At 38.5% G+C, this 18577-nt stretch overlaps 1 protein-coding gene across 25 annotated transcripts in view; it reads left to right on the top strand.

Moving 5' to 3' along the window:
* Window positions 1-18577, top strand: part of LOC146866844 (scavenger receptor cysteine-rich domain-containing protein DMBT1-like) — a 605183-nt gene that overhangs the window by 294999 nt on the left and 291607 nt on the right. For 21 of the 25 annotated variants that reach the window (XM_085602105.1, XM_085602098.1, XM_085602092.1 and 18 more), the window contains 5 exons: window positions 1482-1523; window positions 5366-5401; window positions 9248-9283; window positions 13124-13165; window positions 16570-16608. In XM_085602105.1, coding sequence (XP_085458231.1) covers window positions 1482-1523; window positions 5366-5401; window positions 9248-9283; window positions 13124-13165; window positions 16570-16608 — 195 coding nt within the window. The remainder of the gene's footprint in view (window positions 1-1481; window positions 1524-5365; window positions 5402-9247; window positions 9284-13123; window positions 13166-16569; window positions 16609-18577) is intronic. The other 4 variants (XM_085602150.1, XM_085602140.1, XM_085602130.1 and 1 more) reach the window with 2 other exon arrangements.

Raw genomic sequence — 18577 nt, 5'->3', positions numbered from 1 at the left:
TCCCCAAATTAATCCTGCAAGCATCTTTTAAGTTATTGTAAAATTAGAAAAATTTTCCCCCACTTTTCAAGGGTAGACAACCAAAATGTATGTTAATTTAGGAAATATTTAATAGTATTTTGCTCTGAAAGTATATGCATCACAGTACCATATGGCCTTAGAGAGGGCCGTCTTATTATTGGAACACACTTTTAAATGTTTTTGTGTTGCTTTGTATGAGTTTTACCACAATCCCTCCTCAGACATTGTGCACATCAGTCCTGTTTAGCTTAGAAGCCTATTAAATTACTGCAGAAGTTTATTGGTGCCAACAGGGACTGCTTGGCTTGTGTGTACACCAACAGACTGCTAAAAATACGTATACAGATCGGATGAAAGCAACATGTTGACTCTCAGTGTAGAGTACTAGACAGTGACAGTACTGGACCAACACAAAATAATCAATTTAGTCGATTTAAGTAGTCAAGTGAAAACTGTTGATGTCTGTTTTAAAGAGTACTGCCATGTCCTTGAGTACAAGCTCAAAATGTTTTAATAAAAGTATACTGCACTTTGCATATAAATAACAATGTGAGTCCTCCTTAAACTTGTATTGTGGTTTATGTCTCCAGTGCATCAATGCTACTAAGAATATTATAACATTTCAAATTAACAATAAACTAAATCCTGTGCCCTGCCCATTAGACTACTTTGCTGCAGCCCTCCCACTTTCTTTTCAGTTGGGTAAATCTCAGACTCACACCACTCTAATATTGACTAGGCAACCCCAGACCCATCAAGGTGTTTCCAATCTTTGCTGTACTTTATCAGAGTGTCAACTGGGTCTGCCTAGCAATGACCACATAAACAAAATAACACCTTCTAACTGTGTTTGCTAGAAAAAGCAATGCTGATATCTCTTTAGAAACAGACATGCACTTTTTTTATTTTGTAAATTTTATCCTAATACAAAAGCAGATTGTAAGAAACCAATTGTAATAAAAGCAATAAATAGGCCAGGTTTGTTCCATTTCCAACTACAGGAGAATTTATTTATTTGTGTAGCAAAGCCCAGGAGAGTAAGAGTGACATTAAGAGTACATGTTTTATTAGGCACAATGTTTGAGCTCAGAACAATTTAGATGACTGGGTCGAGGGGCTATTTGAACATGAGCAACATTTAACAGCGGGATGGAGTGCATGCTAATGTTGGTTTACACTTTGAAAATAGTCAATACATTTAGATCAGTGACGTAACTGCTGAAAGTAAGTGTGGACGTTGCAGGTTATATTTATACAGCAAAAAAAGAACACAAAAATGTAATTGTGTCTCTTTGAACTGATGACAGGTGTTTTGTGTAATAAATGGTCTTTTTTTAATAACTTCATAAACTGAAATTGAAATACTTTGCCCATTGTACAGGTTGTCTGTTTTGATGAAAGATACATAAAAATCTGCATGCTTTCTTAGACAGGCTACTAATTCCTTATGTCTACTCTAGTTACAGATGACACAATGATTACAACACCAGAATCAACTGATGGTATGTAGGAGTTCCAATTTAAATATTTTATAAGTGTTTTACTATTTTATGCAACAAGGCAAGCTGCTATTTAATATGATGACATGTTTCTTTATGTATGTACTTATTTACTGCTACTTCCATTGTGTTTATACATGTTGTGTTCAATCATGCTTTTATTCATATATTTTTGTTCACATTCAAATGTGACCCTATCTATCAACTTTAAATTACTGAGCCAGCACAGAATAAAATTGGAGTTGTGCCAATCCAAGAAGCCCTGAGGGTGAATCCCACCCGGGTCTATATTTTTAGGCCTTGACTTCAGAAGGCTCCCAGAGACATGAGTTGCTTTGGGCAAAACATTGTTGTCACAGATGTATTACCTTACTTTTAACTTTTGAGCAAGTACTGAATGAAAGTTGGAATTGTCTTGCCAATTCATGAAGCCCGTAGGTACAACAATGCTTCGGACCACAGACGGGCCCTTGTGTGTTTTCCCCTAAATAGGAGCCGGCTTGCCCTCCTTTAATCTCCCACTGATTGGAATACGGTGGCACTCAGGTTGCTCCCCCCTTTTGTAACAGTAATTGCATAGACTACGAGAATATGAATAGAGAAAAGATGTGACACAGAATGCAAACCAGAGTTGTTCGGTAAGGGGGTAAGGAGGGGTACGAGAGATTAGGTTAAACCACATCAGTAAAATTATTAAATATTTCACATACAGAATATTGATGGTCAGAACTTGTACCTTTATTTCGTTCTGAGGCTGCAGCGCATGTCTTGTAATTATGAATTTACAGAATTTTCCCCATAGTTAGTCAATTTGCAGTTTTTGCAAAAAATAATTTGTTTAGCTCAAATGGATGAAACTAATTCTGCCAGGGAACGTGCTGCATAAATTCTATATTACTGTACAGTCAGCGAAGCTAAGTCTGCAGTTATGGATTCACTGATGAAATCAATGGCCAATAGGAAATTACTCCCTTACTAAGAACCTACTTGCAGTTACCCAACAGGGCCACTGAAATTGTGCGGCAGTAGAATACCAAATAATGTGGCAGGGATGACAACCTTATTCAGCGAGAACATATATTATACGGCACAATCTGCAGCAGTGGATATTTGGTTCTTTTTGCTATTTTAGAAATAATGAGTTCAGTGTTTGGTACATTGCTCCACATTAGTGTTAGTTTAGCATCTGAATACAGCAGTCGGCAAGTTAAAGGGGATTAGTTAAACTTTGCAGAGGCTTGCTCCTACACAGAAGCACAGCGGGCACTTTCTCTTTAGCAACTTTTGATCTATTTGAGAAATAAACGTTTTAGTAAAACTGCAAGATGTTCAGCAAGTGGTCTATTTTATTTCAAATTCATAATTGTGTGCAGGGGTAAAAGCAGCGGCCACAAAAGCTCATATGTCCTGTAAAGGTAAAGTGTCATACATTGCAGCCGGGACGGGTACGTAGAGCTAGAGTGGCGTCCATAGCAGCTGGGGCATGTATGTAGAGCAAGACTGTCGTCCACAGCAGCAGTAGTGAATGGGTAGAGCTTGAGTGTCGTACATAGCAGCTGCGTAGTTTCATCTCAGGTCTCTCTGTTCCTCCCACTGTCTGCAAAAAAATTCTATTCAATAAAAAATCGCAGTGCTCAAGTCTACTGAGTTGACTCGGGGGAGGCGGGGGTTAATAGGCCTGCTATTGAAATGCGTGCACATCAGGGGTGCTTGAAGGTTTACTGCGCCAGCGAAGTTTTACAAAACTCCTGAATATTGGCCTTCCTAGGCAGCGTTGCTACTCTCACTTTGAGTTCGCCCATCAAAAGCAAGAGTTACTTTTTTGCTGAAACTGCAGTTCAGCAGGTATTCTCAAGCGTATAACGTGAAACTCTGCTTTTCGTCCATTTAAAGTGATACAAAATGTGTCATGGACTTGGGTTTGTAAGCGCCAGGGGCCATGTTATGCAAGATGTAACACAGCACACCAGCCCACCTGCTCCTGTCACAGACGCGTACATGCGGCGGCCATGCCCCTGAAGGAAGGAATCCTTTGCAATTACAACATTTAATTAATGCTTCACAAAGGAAAAAAAAAACAATAACATTTCCAATGCCAATAGCTCAAAACAATGTAATTGCGAGACCTATTGCATTGTAAATGCTTGTTCCCATAGTAAGTACATATCATACATTTTACAATCACTGTAGCAGCAAACTGATTCTGTATTTAAATCTAATTTGGAATCACCCCATGTGAAAATGTTTCATACGGATTCCAAGAAAGGTGCCTTATAGTGATTTCCCAGACTTGGAAAACCAAATACACTCTGTGAAAGATCTGCACGTTCTCTTCGAACTAATCGCTTCATGCTTCCTTTCCCCAAATTAATCCTGCAAGCATCTTTTAAGTTATTGTAAAATTAGAAAAATTTTCCCCCACTATTCAAGGGTAGACAACCAAAATGTATGTTAATTTAGGAAATATTTAATAGTATTTTGCTCTGAAAGTATATGCATCACAGTACCATATGGCCTTAGAGAGGGCCGTCTTATTATTGGAACACACTTGTAAATGTTTTTGTGTTGCTTTGTATGAGTTTTACCACAATCCCTCCTCAGACATTGTGCACATCAGTCCTGTTTAGCTTAGAAGCCTATTAAATTACTGCAGAAGTTTATTGGTGCCAAGAGGGACTGCTTGGCTTGTGTGTACACCAACAGACTGCTAAAAATACGTATACAGATCGGATGAAAGCAACATGTTGACTCTCAGTGTAGAGTACTAGACAGTGACAGTACTGGACCAACACACAATAATCAATTTAGTCGATTTAAGTAGTCAAGTGAAAACTGTTGATGTCTGTTTTAAAGAGTACTGCCATGTCCTTGAGTACAAGCTCAAAATGTTTTAATAAAAGTATACTGCACTTTGCATATAAATAACAATGTGAGTCCTCCTTAAACTTGTATTGTGGTTTTTGTCTCCAGTGCATCAATGCTACTAAGAATATTATAACATTTCAAATTAACAATAAACTAAATCCTGTGCCCTGCCCATTAGACTACTTTGCTGCAGCCCTCCCACTTTCTTTTCAGTTGGGTAAATCTCAGACTCACACCACTCTAATATTGACTAGGCAACCCCAGACCCATCAAGGTGTTTCCAATCTTTGCTGTACTTTATCAGAGTGTCAACTGGGTCTGCCTAGCAATGACCACATAAACAAAATGGCACCTTCTAACTGTGTTTGCTAGAAAAAGCAATGCTGATATCTCTTTAGAAACAGACATGCACTTTTTTTATTTTGTAAATTTTATCTTAATACAAAAGCAGATTGTAAGAAACCAATTGTAATAAAAGCAATAAATAGGCCAGGTTTGTTCCATTTCCAACTACAGGAGATTAATTTATTTGTGTAGCAAAGCCCAGGAGAGTAAGAGTGACATTAAGAGTACATGTTTTATTAGGCACAATGTTTGAGCTCAGAACAATTTAGATGACTGGGGCGAGGGGCTATTTGAACATGAGCAACATTTAACAGCGGGATGGAGTACATGCTAATGTTGGTTTACACTGGGAAAATAGTCAATACGTTTAGATCAGTGACGTAACTGCTGAATGTAAGTGTGGACGTTGCAGGTTATATTTATACAGCAAAAAAAGAACACGAAAATGTAATTGTGTCTCTTTGAACTGATGACAGGTGTTTTCTGTAATAAATGGGCTTTTTTTAATAACTTCATAAACTGAAATTGAAATACTTTGCCCATTGTACAGGTTGTCTGTTTTGATGAAAGATACATACAAATCTGCATGCTTTCTTAGACAGGCTACTAATTACTTATGTCTACTCTAATTACAGATAACACAATGTTTACAGTAGCAAAATCAACTGTTGGTATGTAGGAGTTCCAATTTAAATATTTTATAAGTGTTTAACTATTGTATGCAACAAGGCAAGCTGCTATTTAATATGATGACACGTTTCTTTATGTATGTACTTATTTACTGCTACTTCCATTGTGTTTAGACATGTTGTGTTCAATCATGCTTTTATTCATATCTTTTTGTTTACATTCAAATGTGACCTTATCTATCAACTTTAAATTACTGAGCCAGCACAGAATAAAATTGGAGTTGTGCCAATCCAAGAAGCCCTGAGGGTGAATCCCACCCGGGTCTATATTTTTAGGCCTTGATTTCAGAAGGCTCCCAGAGACATGAGTTGCTTTGGGCAACACATTGTTGCCACAGATGTATTACCTTACTTTTAACTTTTGAGCAAGTACTGAATGAAAGTTGGAATTGTCTTGCCAATTCATGAAGCCCGTAGGTACAACAATACTTCGGACCACAGATGGGCCCTTGTGTGTTTTCCCCTAAATAGGAGCCGGCTTGCCCTCCTTTAATCTCCCACTGATTGGAATACAGTGGCACTCAGGTTGCTCCCCCCTTTTGTAACAGTAATTGCATAGACTACAAGAATATGAATAGAGAAAAGATGTGACACAAAATGCTAACCAGAGTCGTTCGGTAAGGGGATAAGGAGGGGTACGAGAGATTAGGTTTAAAACACATCAGTAAAATTATTAAATATTTTACATACAGAATATTAATGGTCAGAACTTGTACCTTTATTTCGTTCTGAGGCTGCAGCGCATGTCTTGTAATTATGAATTTACAGAATTTTCCCCATAGTTAGTCAATTTGCTGTTTTTGCAAAAAATAATTTGTTTAGCTCAAATGGATGAAACTAATTCTGCCAGGGAACGTGCTGCATAATTTCTATATTACTGTACAGTCAGCGAAGCTAAGTCTGCAGTTATGGATTCACTGCTGAAATCAATGGCCAATAGGAAACGACTCCCTTAGTTACTAAGAACCTACTTGCAGTTACCCAACAGGGCCACTGAAATTGTGCGGCAGTAGAATACCAAATTATGTGGCAGGGATGACAACCTTTTTCAGCGAGAACATATATTAAACGGCACAATCTGCAGCAGTAGATATTTGGTTCTTTTTGCTATTTTAGAAATAATGAGTTCAGTGTTTGGTACATTGCTCCACATTAGTGTTAGTTTAGCATCTGAATACAGCAGTCGGCAAGTTAAAGGCGATTAGTTAAACTTTGCAGAGGCCTGCTCCTACACAGAAGCACAGCGGGCACTTTCTCTTTAGCAACTTTTGATCTATTTGAGAAATAAACGTTTTAGTAAAACTGCAAGATGTTCAGCAAGTGGTCTATTTTATTTCAAATTCATAATTGTGTGCGGGGGTAAAAGCAGCATCCACAAAAGCTCATTTGTCCTGTAAAGGTAAAGTGTCATACATTGCAGCCGGGACGGGTACGTAGAGCTAGAGTGGCATCCATAGCAGCTGGGGCATGTATGTTGAGCAAGACTGTCGTCCATAGCAGCAGGAGTGAATGGGTAGAGCTTGAGTGTCGTACATAGCAGCTGCGTAGGTTCATCTCAGGTCTCTCTGTTCCTCCCACTGTCTGCAAAAAGATTCTATTCAATAAAAAATCGCAGTGCTCAAGTCTAGTGAGTTGACTCGGGGGAGGGGGGGTTAATAGGCCTGCTATTGTAATGAGTGCACATCAGGGGTGCTTGAAGGTTTACTGCGCCAGCGAAGTTTTACAAAACTCCTGAATATTGGCCTTCCTAGGCAGCGTTGCTACTCTCACTTTGAGTTCGCCCATCAAAAGCAAGAGTTACTTTTTTGCTGAAACTGCAGTTCAGCAGGTATTCTCAAGCGTATAACGTGAAACTCTGCTTTTCGTCCATTTAAAGTGATACAAAATGTGTCATGGACTTGGGTTTGTAAGCGCCAGGGGCCATGTTATGCAAGATGTAACACAGCACACCAGCCCACCTGCTCCTGTCACAGACGCGTACATGCGGCGGCCATGCCCCTGAAGGAAGGAATCCTTTGCAATTACAACATTTAATTAATGCTTCACAAAGGAAAAAAAAAACAATAACATTTCCAATGCCAATAGCTCAAAACAATGTAATTGCGAGACCTATTGCATTGTAAATGCTTGTTCCCATAGTAAGTACATATCATACATTTTACAATCACTGTAGCAGCAAACTGATTCTGTATTTAAATCTAATTTGGAATCACCCCATGTGAAAATGTTTCATACGGATTCCAAGAAAGGTGCCTTATAGTGATTTCCCAGACTTGGAAAACCAAATACACTCTGTGAAAGATCTGCACGTTCTCTTCGAACTAATCGCTTCATGCTTCCTTTCCCCAAATTAATCCTGCAAGCATCTTTTAAGTTATTGTAAAATTAGAAAAATTTTCCCCCACTTTTCAAGGGTAGACAACCAAAATGTATGTTAATTTAGGAAATATTTAATAGTATTTTGCTCTGAAAGTATATGCATCACAGTACCATATGGCCTTAGAGAGGGCCGTCTTATTATTGGAACACACTTGTAAATGTTTTTGTGTTGCTTTGTATGAGTTTTACCACAATCCCTCCTCAGACATTGTGCACATCAGTCCTGTTTAGCTTAGAAGCCTATTAAATTACTGCAGAAGTTTATTGGTGCCAACAGGGACTGCTTGGCTTGTGTGTACACCAACAGACTGCTAAAAATACGAATACAGATCGGATGAAAGCAACATGTTGACTCTCAGTGTAGAGTACTAGACAGTGACAGTACTGGACCAACACAAAATAATCAATTTAGTTGATTTAAGTAGTCAAGTGAAAACTGTTGATGTCTGTTTTAAAGAGTACTGCCATGTCCTTGAGTACAAGCTCAAAATGTTTTAATAAAAGTATACTGCACTTTGCATATAAATAACAATGTGAGTCCTCCTTAAACTTGTATTGTGGTTTTTGTCTCCAGTGCATCAATGCTACTAAGAATATTATAACATTTCAAATTAACAATAAACTAAATCCTGTGCCCTGCCCATTAGACTACTTTGCTGCAGCCCTCCCACTTTCTTTTCAGTTGGGTAAATCTCAGACTCACACCACTCTAATATTGACTAGGCAACCCCAGACCCATCAAGGTGTTTCCAATCTTTGCTGTACTTTATCAGAGTGTCAACTGGGTCTGCCTAGCAATGACCACATAAACAAAATGGCACCTTCTAACTGTGTTTGCTAGAAAAAGCAATGCTGATATCTCTTTAGAAACAGACATGCACTTTTTTTATTTTGTAAATTTTATCTTAATACAAAAGCAGATTGTAAGAAACCAATTGTAATAAAAGCAATAAATAGGCCAGGTTTGTTCCATTTCCAACTACAGGAGATTAATTTATTTGTGTAGCAAAGCCCAGGAGAGTAAGAGTGACATTAAGAGTACATGTTTTATTAGGCACAATGTTTGAGCTCAGAACAATTTAGATGACTGGGGCGAGGGGCTATTTGAACATGAGCAACATTTAACAGCGGGATGGAGTGCATGCTAATGTTGGTTTACACTGGGAAAATAGTCAATACGTTTAGATCAGTGACGTAACTGCTGAATGTAAGTGTGGACGTTGCAGGTTATATTTATACAGCAAAAAAAGAACACGAAAATGTAATTGTGTCTCTTTGAACTGATGACAGGTGTTTTCTGTAATAAATGGGCTTTTTTTAATAACTTCATAAACTGAAATTGAAATACTTTGCCCATTGTACAGGTTGTCTGTTTTGATGAAAGATACATACAAATCTGCATGCTTTCTTAGACAGGCTACTAATTCCTTATGTCTACTCTAATTACAGATAACACAATGATTACAGTAGCAAAATCAACTGTTGGTATGTAGGAGTTCCAATTTAAATATTTTATAAGTGTTTAACTATTGTATGCAACAAGGCAAGCTGCTATTTAATATGATGACACGTTTCTTTATGTATGTACTTATTTACTGCTACTTCCATTGTGTTTAGACATGTTGTGTTCAATCATGCTTTTATTCATATATTTTTGTTTACATTCAAATGTGACCTTATCTATCAACTTTAAATTACTGAGCCAGCACAGAATAAAATTGGAGTTGTGCCAATCCAAGAAGCCCTGAGGGTGAATCCCACCCGGGTCTATATTTTTAGGCCTTGATTTCAGAAGGCTCTCAGAGACATGAGTTGCTTTGGGCAACACATTGTTGCCACAGATGTATTACCTTACTTTTAACTTTTGAGCAAGTACTGAATGAAAGTTGGAATTGTCTTGCCAATTCATGAAGCCCGTAGGTACAACAATACTTCGGACCACAGATGGGCCCTTGTGTGTTCTCCCCTAAATAGGAGCCGGCTTGCCCTCCTTTAATCTCCCACTGATTGGAATACAGTGGCACTCAGGTTGCTCCCCCCTTTTGTAACAGTAATTGCATAGACTACAAGAATATGAATAGAGAAAAGATGTGACACAAAATGCTAACCAGAATTGTTCGGTAAGGGGATAAGGAGGGGTACGAGAGATTAGGTTTAAAACACATCAGTAAAATTATTAAATATTTTACATACAGAATATTAATGGTCAGAACTTGTACCTTTATTTCGTTCTGAGGCTGCAGCGCATGTCTTGTAATTATGAATTTACAGAATTTTCCCCATAGTTAGTCAATTTGCTGTTTTTGCAAAAAATAATTTGTTTAGCTCAAATGGATGAAACTAATTCTGCCAGGGAACGTGCTGCATAATTTCTATATTACTGTACAGTCAGCGAAGCTAAGTCTGCAGTTATGGATTCACTGCTGAAATCAATGGCCAATAGGAAACGACTCCCTTAGTTACTAAGAACCTACTTGCAGTTACTCAACAGGGCCACTGAAATTGTGCGGCAGTAGAATACCAAATTATGTGGCAGGGATGACAACCTTTTTCAGCGAGAACATATATTAAACGGCACAATCTGCAGCAGTAGATATTTGGTTCTTTTTGCTATTTTAGAAATAATGAGTTCAGTGTTTGGTACATTGCTCCACATTAGTGTTAGTTTAGCATCTGAATACAGCAGTCGGCAAGTTAAAGGCGATTAGTTAAACTTTGCAGAGGCCTGCTCCTACACAGAAGCACAGCGGGCACTTTCTCTTTAGCAACTTTTGATCTATTTGAGAAATAAACGTTTTAGTAAAACTGCAAGATGTTCAGCAAGTGGTCTATTTTATTTCAAATTCATAATTGTGTGCGGGGGTAAAAGCAGCATCCACAAAAGCTCATTAGTCCTGTAAAGGTAAAGTGTCATACATTGCAGCCGGGACGGGTACGTAGAGCTAGAGTGGCATCCATAGCAGCTGGGGCATGTATGTTGAGCAAGACTGTCGTCCATAGCAGCAGGAGTGAATGGGTAGAGCTTGAGTGTCGTACATAGCAGCTGCGTAGGTTCATCTCAGGTCTCTCTGTTCCTCCCACTGTCTGCAAAAAAATTCTATTCAATAAAAAATCGCAGTGCTCAAGTCTAGTGAGTTGACTCGGGGGAGGGGGGGTTAATAGGCCTGCTATTGTAATGCGTGCACATCAGGGGTGCTTGAAGGTTTACTGCGCCAGCGAAGTTTTACAAAACTCCTGAATATTGGCCTTCCTAGGCAGCGTTGCTACTCTCACTTTGAGTTCGCCCATCAAAAGCAAGAGTTACTTTTATGCTGAAACTGCAGTTGAGCCGGTATTCTCAAGCGTATAACGTGAAACTCTGCTTTTCGTCCATTTAAAGTGATACAAAATATGTCATGGACTTGGGTTTGTAAGCGCCAGGGGCCATGTTATGTAAAATGTAACACAGCACACCAGCCCACCTGCTCCTGTCACAGACGCGTACATGCGGCGGCCACGCCCCTGAAGGAAGGAATCCTTTGCAATTACAACATTTAATTAATGCTTCACAAAGGGAAAAAAAACCAATAACATTTCCAGTGCCAATAGCTCAAAACAATGTAATTGCGAGACCTATTGCATTGTAAATGCTTGTTCCCATAGTAAGTACATATCATACATTTTACAATCACTGTAGCAGCAAACTGATTCTGTATTTAAATCTAATTTGGAATCACCCCATGTGAAAATGTTTCATACGGATTCCAAGAAAGGTGCCTTATAGTGATTTCCCAGACTTGGAAAACCAAATACACTCTGTGAAAGATCTGCACGTTCTCTTCGAACTAATCGCTTCATGCTTCCTTTACCCAAATTAATCCTGCAAGCATCTTTTAAGTTATTGTAAAATTAGAAAAAATTTCCCCCACTTTTCAAGTTAGACAACCAAAATTTATGTTAATTTAGGAAATATTTAATAGTATTTTGCTCTGAAAGTATATGCATCACAGTACCATATGGCCTTAGAGAGGGCCGTCTTATTATTGGAACACACTTGTAAATGTTTTTGTGTTGCTTTGTATGAGTGTTACCACAATCACTCCTCAGACATTGTGCACATCAGTCCTGTTTATCTTAGAAGTCTATTAAATTACTGCAGAAGTTTATTGGTGCCAACAGGGACTGCTTAGCTTGTGTGTACACCAACAAACTGCTAAAAATACGTATACAGATCGGATGAAAGCAACATATTGACCGCCAGTGTAGAGTACTAGACAGTGACAGTACTGGACCAACACAAAATAATCAATTTAGTGGATTTAAGTAGTCAAGTGAAAACTGTTGATGTCTGTTTTAAAGAGTACTGCCATGTCCTTGAGTACAAGCTCAAAATGTTTTAACAAAAGTATACTGCACTTTGCATATACATAACAATGTGAGTCCTGCTTTAACTTGTATTGTGGTTTATGTCTCCAGTACATCAATGCTACTAAGAATATTATAACATTTCAAATTAACAATAAACTAAATCCTGTGCTCTGCCCATTAAACTACTTTGCTGCAGCTCTCCCACTTTATTTTCAGTTGGGTAAATCTCAGACTCACACCACTCTAATATTGACTAGGCAACCCCAGACCCATCAAGGTGTTTCCAATCTTTGCTGTACTTTAGCAGAGTGTCAACTGGGTCTGCCTAGCAATGACTACATAAACAAAATGGCACCTTCTAACTCTGTTTGCTAATAAAAGCAATGCTGATATCTCTTTAGAAACAGACATGCACTTTTTTTATTTTGTAAATTTTATCTTAATACAAAAGCAGATTGTAAGAAACCAATTGTAATAAAAGCAATAAATAGGCCAGGTTTGGTCCATTTCCAACTACAGGAGAATTTATTTATTTGTGTAGCAAAGCCCAGGAGAGTAAGAGTGACATTAAGAGTACATGTTTTATTAGGCACAATGTTTGAGCTCAGAACAATTTAGATGACTGGGTCGAGGGGCTATTTGAACATGAGCAACATTTAACAGCGGGATGGAGTGCATGCTAATGTTGGTTTACACTGGGAAAATAGTCAATACGTTTAGATCAGTGACGTAACTGCTGAAAGTAAGTGTGGACGTTGCAGGTTATATTTATACAGCAAAAAAAGAACACAAAAATGTAATTGTGTCTCTTTGAACTGATGACAGGTGTTTTCTGTAATAAATGGTCCTTTTTTAATAACTTCATAAACTGAAATTGAAATACTTTGCCCATTGTACAGGTTGTCTGTTTTGATGAAAGATACATACAAATCTGCATGCTTTCTTAGACAGGCTACTAATTCCTTATGTCTACTCTAGTTACAGATGACACAATGATTACAAAAGCAGAATCAACTGATGGTATGTAGGAGTTCCAATTTAAATATTTTTATAAGTGTTTAACTATTTTATGCAACAAGGCAAGCTGCTATTTAATATGATGACACGTTTCTTTATGTATGTACTTATTTACTGCTACTTCCATTGTGTTTATTCATGTTGTGTTCAATCATGCTTTTATACATATATTTTTGTTCACATTCAAATGTGACCCTATCTATCAACTTTAAATTACTGAGCCAGCACAGAATAAAATTGGAGTTGTGCCAATACAAGAAGCCCTGAGGGTGAATCCCACCCGGGTCTATATTTTTAGGCCTTGATTTCAGAAGGCTCCCAGAGACATGAGTTGCTTTGGGCAACACATTGTTGTCACAGATGTATTACCTTCCTTTTAACTTTTGAGCAAGTACTGAATGAAAGTTGGAATTGTCTTGCCAATTCATGAAGCCCGTAGGTACAACAATGCTTCGGACCACAGACGGGACCTTGTGTGTTTTCCCCTAAATAGGAGCCGACTTGCCCTCCTTTAGCCTCCCACTGATTGGAATACGGTGGCACTCAGGTTGCTCCCCCCTTTTGTCCTGATGAAGACCCCGTCTGAAGGTTTAACTAGCCTTTCCTCTACCTGGGGTTGAAACGTAGACAGTTCTAATTCTATTGACCTGCACCAAAATCGTCTTCCATGCAAAGATATATTGAATTGTTCACTGTACCTTCTAAATTGTAGATTAAAAAATGTAAAGCACTTGTGATTCAGACAGATCTCAGTCTAATTGTTTGTAAATATTTGTATTATAATGCTTCAATCCCTCTTCACTTATTCATGAGCACTTTTTCAGGCACTCATTACCCACCTACCTTGGATCAACAGTTTTATACAGAATGATATATATATATATAGTGTTGAAAATCATTACAAATTCTGAATTATTTTCGACTGAACATGCGTTATTCAAGGTGTTTGACATAAATAAGTTCCTTTGGGACCAATTGTGTTTTGTTTCAAACTGTACCCAGGTCCTGCGGTCTACTGGGTTTCCCCATTGTTGTGTAATGGTCCATCTATCATAAAGGCAGAGTATGTTCCTTCATCAATACTGTTTGTCAAAGAGTTCCATAGGATAAGTTGCCATTGTTGCAGGGATTCTGATCACGAACAGAACTATGCTTGGGACTATAGAACATCGACATGTAGGGACTGAGTCACCATACTACCTCAGTACCTATGAGCCCGAATCCGACGAGCAACAGTGCCCCGCTTGCCCTTTTAAGCTTACCAGAGAAGCAAGCAAATTGGCACTCCAGAACACAACACTCTCCACACTCTCACTCTCACTCGTTCTCATCTACAATAAAGTAAACAAAGGACATGAAGGAAGTTTAAAATATTTATTCAAACTATCGTCTCCTAAAATGCAGTATTTGTGCCACAATTAGAAAACAAATGTATATCAAAAATACTGTTAGCATGGCTGATAAACTGTTTACTTTTAAAAGCACTGTCATGTTATCAGACAGAGTAGCCTTAACCACCCTTCCCTTCTACTGAAGCTAAATGATTATATATCAAAGATCTCTGGGTTTGGTGGCGGACCCAGTACCATAGCATACCGAGATGGACATTCTACATCTCAGATGATGTAGCAATCTTTTCTTAGAGCCCCCGTTCAGTGTTTGTGTTTAAACTCTTATACTCTGGTATATGACAAGACATGTGCTCACAAACAGCTGCTGTTTCTCGTGTTATGTCTAGGGGCTAGTGTCTAAACAGATAGACTAGCAAGAGACTTTGTGGCTTGTCCGTGTCTATGTTATTCAGACCAAATCCCAGGAAAAGAACAGAAAACAAAAACATATGCAGGCTTCATGTGAAAGTACAGTGTGGCACAAAAGCAACTGTGTTTATATAGTAATGTGTCCAAATGAAAAAGCAGCCTACAAAGTACAGAATTAGGCTAACACAGGGAAAACTACAATGGGCCATGCAGGAAACAGATGACACCATGTTTACTTGATTAAAACACACATCTCCCTAAAGGTTGCACAGGATATTGTATGCAGAAACCCTGAAACAAAGAATGGATTTCCTGATACGTTCAAAAAGGACAGATCCCAGCTGATTAAACATGATTTTCTGGAATAATACATTCTTCTTTTTTTTAAATGGCAATCTATACAAGGTTTAATTCTCCTGATGGATTATTAGTTTTTCCAGAAATTAAGCACTGCTCTGATAACCTAAACACAATCACATTCTACAAACAAGTCTTCTCACCTCCCTACCATTGGCTAGGCAACCCCAGACCCATCAAGGTGTTCCCAGTCTTTGCTGTACTTTATAAGAATGTCAACTGGGTCTGTCTAGCAATGGCCACATAAACAAAATGGCACCTTCTAACTCTGTTTGCTAGAAGAAACAATGGTGATCTCTCTCTAGAAACAGACATGCACTTTTTTTATTTTGTAAATGTTATCTTACAACAAAAGCAGATTGTAAGTTACCAATTGTAATAAAAGCACTAAATAGGCCAGTTTTCTTCCATATCCAACTACAGGAGAATTTATTTATTTGTGTAGCAAAGCCAAGGAGAGTAAGAGTGACATTAAGAGTACATGATTTATTAGGCACAATGTTTGAACTCAGAAAAATGTAGACGACTGGGGCGAGGGGCTATTTGAACATGAGCAACGTTTAACAGCTGGGATGGAGTACATGCTAATGTTGTTTTACACTGGGAAAATAGTCAATACCTTTAGGTCAGGGGCGTAAGCGCTGAAAGTAAGTGAATGGACGTTGCAGGTCATATTTATCATAAAGACACACAATTGATGGACGGAATGCAGAACAGATCAAAACATTCACCCCCAGTCAAGAGATCTGGGTTAAATCCATCATTCTTTTGCTCACCATGCCACCCCAGTGTAGACCTGGCCATATGCAAATCAGTCTTGACCCTGTGCCTCATGGTAACAGTCCAGCCCGAACTGCCAAGCCAGGTCCTCCCTGGACTGGAAACAAGCATCCTAGGACCGGTTTCGGGGTTTCACCCCTCTTCAGCCAGGATAGCTTGGTTCCAGTGGCACAGTGAGCCCAGGACCCACGTCTGGGCATACCTGGCGCACTTAGGGCGAGAAAGCAAAAGACACACAATTGATGGACGGAATGCAGAACAATCAAAACATTCACACTAGTCAAGAGATCTGGGTTAAATCCATCATTCATTTGCTCACCATGCCACCCCAGTTTTGTCTCATTGAACTGATGACATTTGTTTCCTGTAACAAACGGTCTTTTTTTAATAACTTCATTAACTGAAATTTAAATACTTTGACTATTGTATATTATGTCTGTTTTTATAAAAGTTACACAGAAATCCACATGCTTTTTATGACAGGCCACTAATTCCTTATGTCTACTCTAGTTACAGAAGTCATAGAGATTACAGCAGTAACAATTGATGGTAGGTATAAGTTCCAGTTGAAATATTTTATGTTTTTAACTGTTTTATTTAACAAGGGAAGCTGCTATTTATTAGGATGAGACATATTTGTTTATCTATGTACTTATTTACTGTTACTTCCATTGTGTAAATTACATGTTGTGGTCAATCATGCCATTATTCATATATTTTTGTTCACATTCAAATGTGGCTCCATCTTTCATAAAGGGAGAGTATGTTTTTATGTCAACACTGTTTGTCAAGGAGTTCCATAGGATAAGTTGCAATGTTTCCTTGAATAAACTCTAATCTCCCTATAAATTGCTCATGAGATTCTATGCAGGAACCGTAAAGCAAAGAATGGATTTCCTGATACGTTCAAAAGGGACAGATCCCAGCTGATCAAACATGACCTTCTGGAATAATACATTCTTCTTATTTTTTAAATGGCAATCTATAAACGCTTTAAATCTCCTGATGGATTGTTCATTTTTCCAGTTATGAAGCCATGGTCTGAACCTAAACACCGTCTCATTCTACAAATGAGTCTTCTCCCAAAATTACCCATATTCTCTTTAATAAGATTGTGAATCATCAATGTTTTTTTGGCAAAGGGTATTGGTTCAGCACAATTGTGGGCACAGTCACCAAAGGAATAGAAATAAGCGTAGAATATGAAAAAAGAGCCTCAGAGTGCTGTATGATTTCGTAGGATTTCCATCAATAACCAGTGATTGGTAAATGTCATCATCTGGATATCCAAACCTTCCCACCACTGTGATTCACTCCATCCTGGAGTTTCATTCGTGGTATGTTTATGACCGGAGCACCTGTATGAGGCCCGGGAAGGGGGAAGGAGAGAAGACAGCCAAGCCACTAGCAAAGGCAAAATGTGTGGGTATATGCCGAAATGATATATAAGTAGTGCAGTGCAGTAAAGTGAAAACATTAAAAAAGGATTTGGAGGAAGAAAAAGATAGTTTATTGGAAAATATTCCTGCCAATCCTTATTTAAAAATGGTGCAGAAACAGCTTCTAACAAATAGGCTGTTTAACAATAGGGTCGACATGTTTCAGCCTGCTTGCCCTCATGGTCAAATGGCTTTCGTCAGGACCTTCAATTTATTTATCGCTAGAAGTGGGACCTCCCAAACGGGTCAGATCCAACATCGAGGTACCGACGGAGAGGGCGGGGCCTCCTTCAAACCTGAGTTGATACCGGGTGAGGTGAGGTTCACTTCTCGTGCTGATCAGATTTTCATGTATAGACTGACAGTACGAAGAAGTTATACACCGCAAAAAGGTCGTATTTTTAAACATATTCACAGTTTCTTTTTCACTATCTATTGTTGCAGTAGCGATAAATAAATTGAAGGTCCTGACGAAAGCCACTTTACTGCACTGCACTACTTATATATCATTTCGGCATATACCCACACATTTTGCCTTTGCTAGTGGCTTGGCTGTCTTCTCTCCTTCCCCCTTCCCGGGCCTCATACAGGTGCTCCGGTCATAAACATACCACGAATGAAACTCCAGGATGGAGTGAATCACAGTGGTGGGAAGGTTTGGATATCCAGATGATGACATTTACCAATCACTGGTTATTGATGGAAATCCTACGAAATCATACAGCACTCTGAGGCTCTTTTTTCATATTCTACGCTTATTTCTATTCCTTTGGTGACTGTGCCCACTTTTCAGACTGACAGACTCCTTGTTGTATTATTTACTGAATGGGGGATTGAGTCTGTCTAGGTGTTAAAACTTTCCCTCGGACCCTCCCTACCTTTTTTCTCAGCACAATTGTGAACATTATTGCCTTTAAAAAAGGATTTATTTCTCAATAGGTAACACATTGCTTCTAGTACAATATCCTATTAAGTAGACAGGACATAGAGAGAGAATTAAACTTTATTGCAATGTTTCTTCTTTTACAAAATAATTGCTTTTTTATTTCATTGGATAGCATCTCATGGACAAAAGTATT

Source organism: Triturus cristatus, chromosome 1_2, assembly GCF_964204655.1.
Source record: "Triturus cristatus chromosome 1_2, aTriCri1.1, whole genome shotgun sequence".
Classification (NCBI taxonomy): Eukaryota; Metazoa; Chordata; class Amphibia; order Caudata; family Salamandridae; genus Triturus; species Triturus cristatus.
This window is presented reverse-complemented; position numbering and strand designations above follow the sequence as displayed.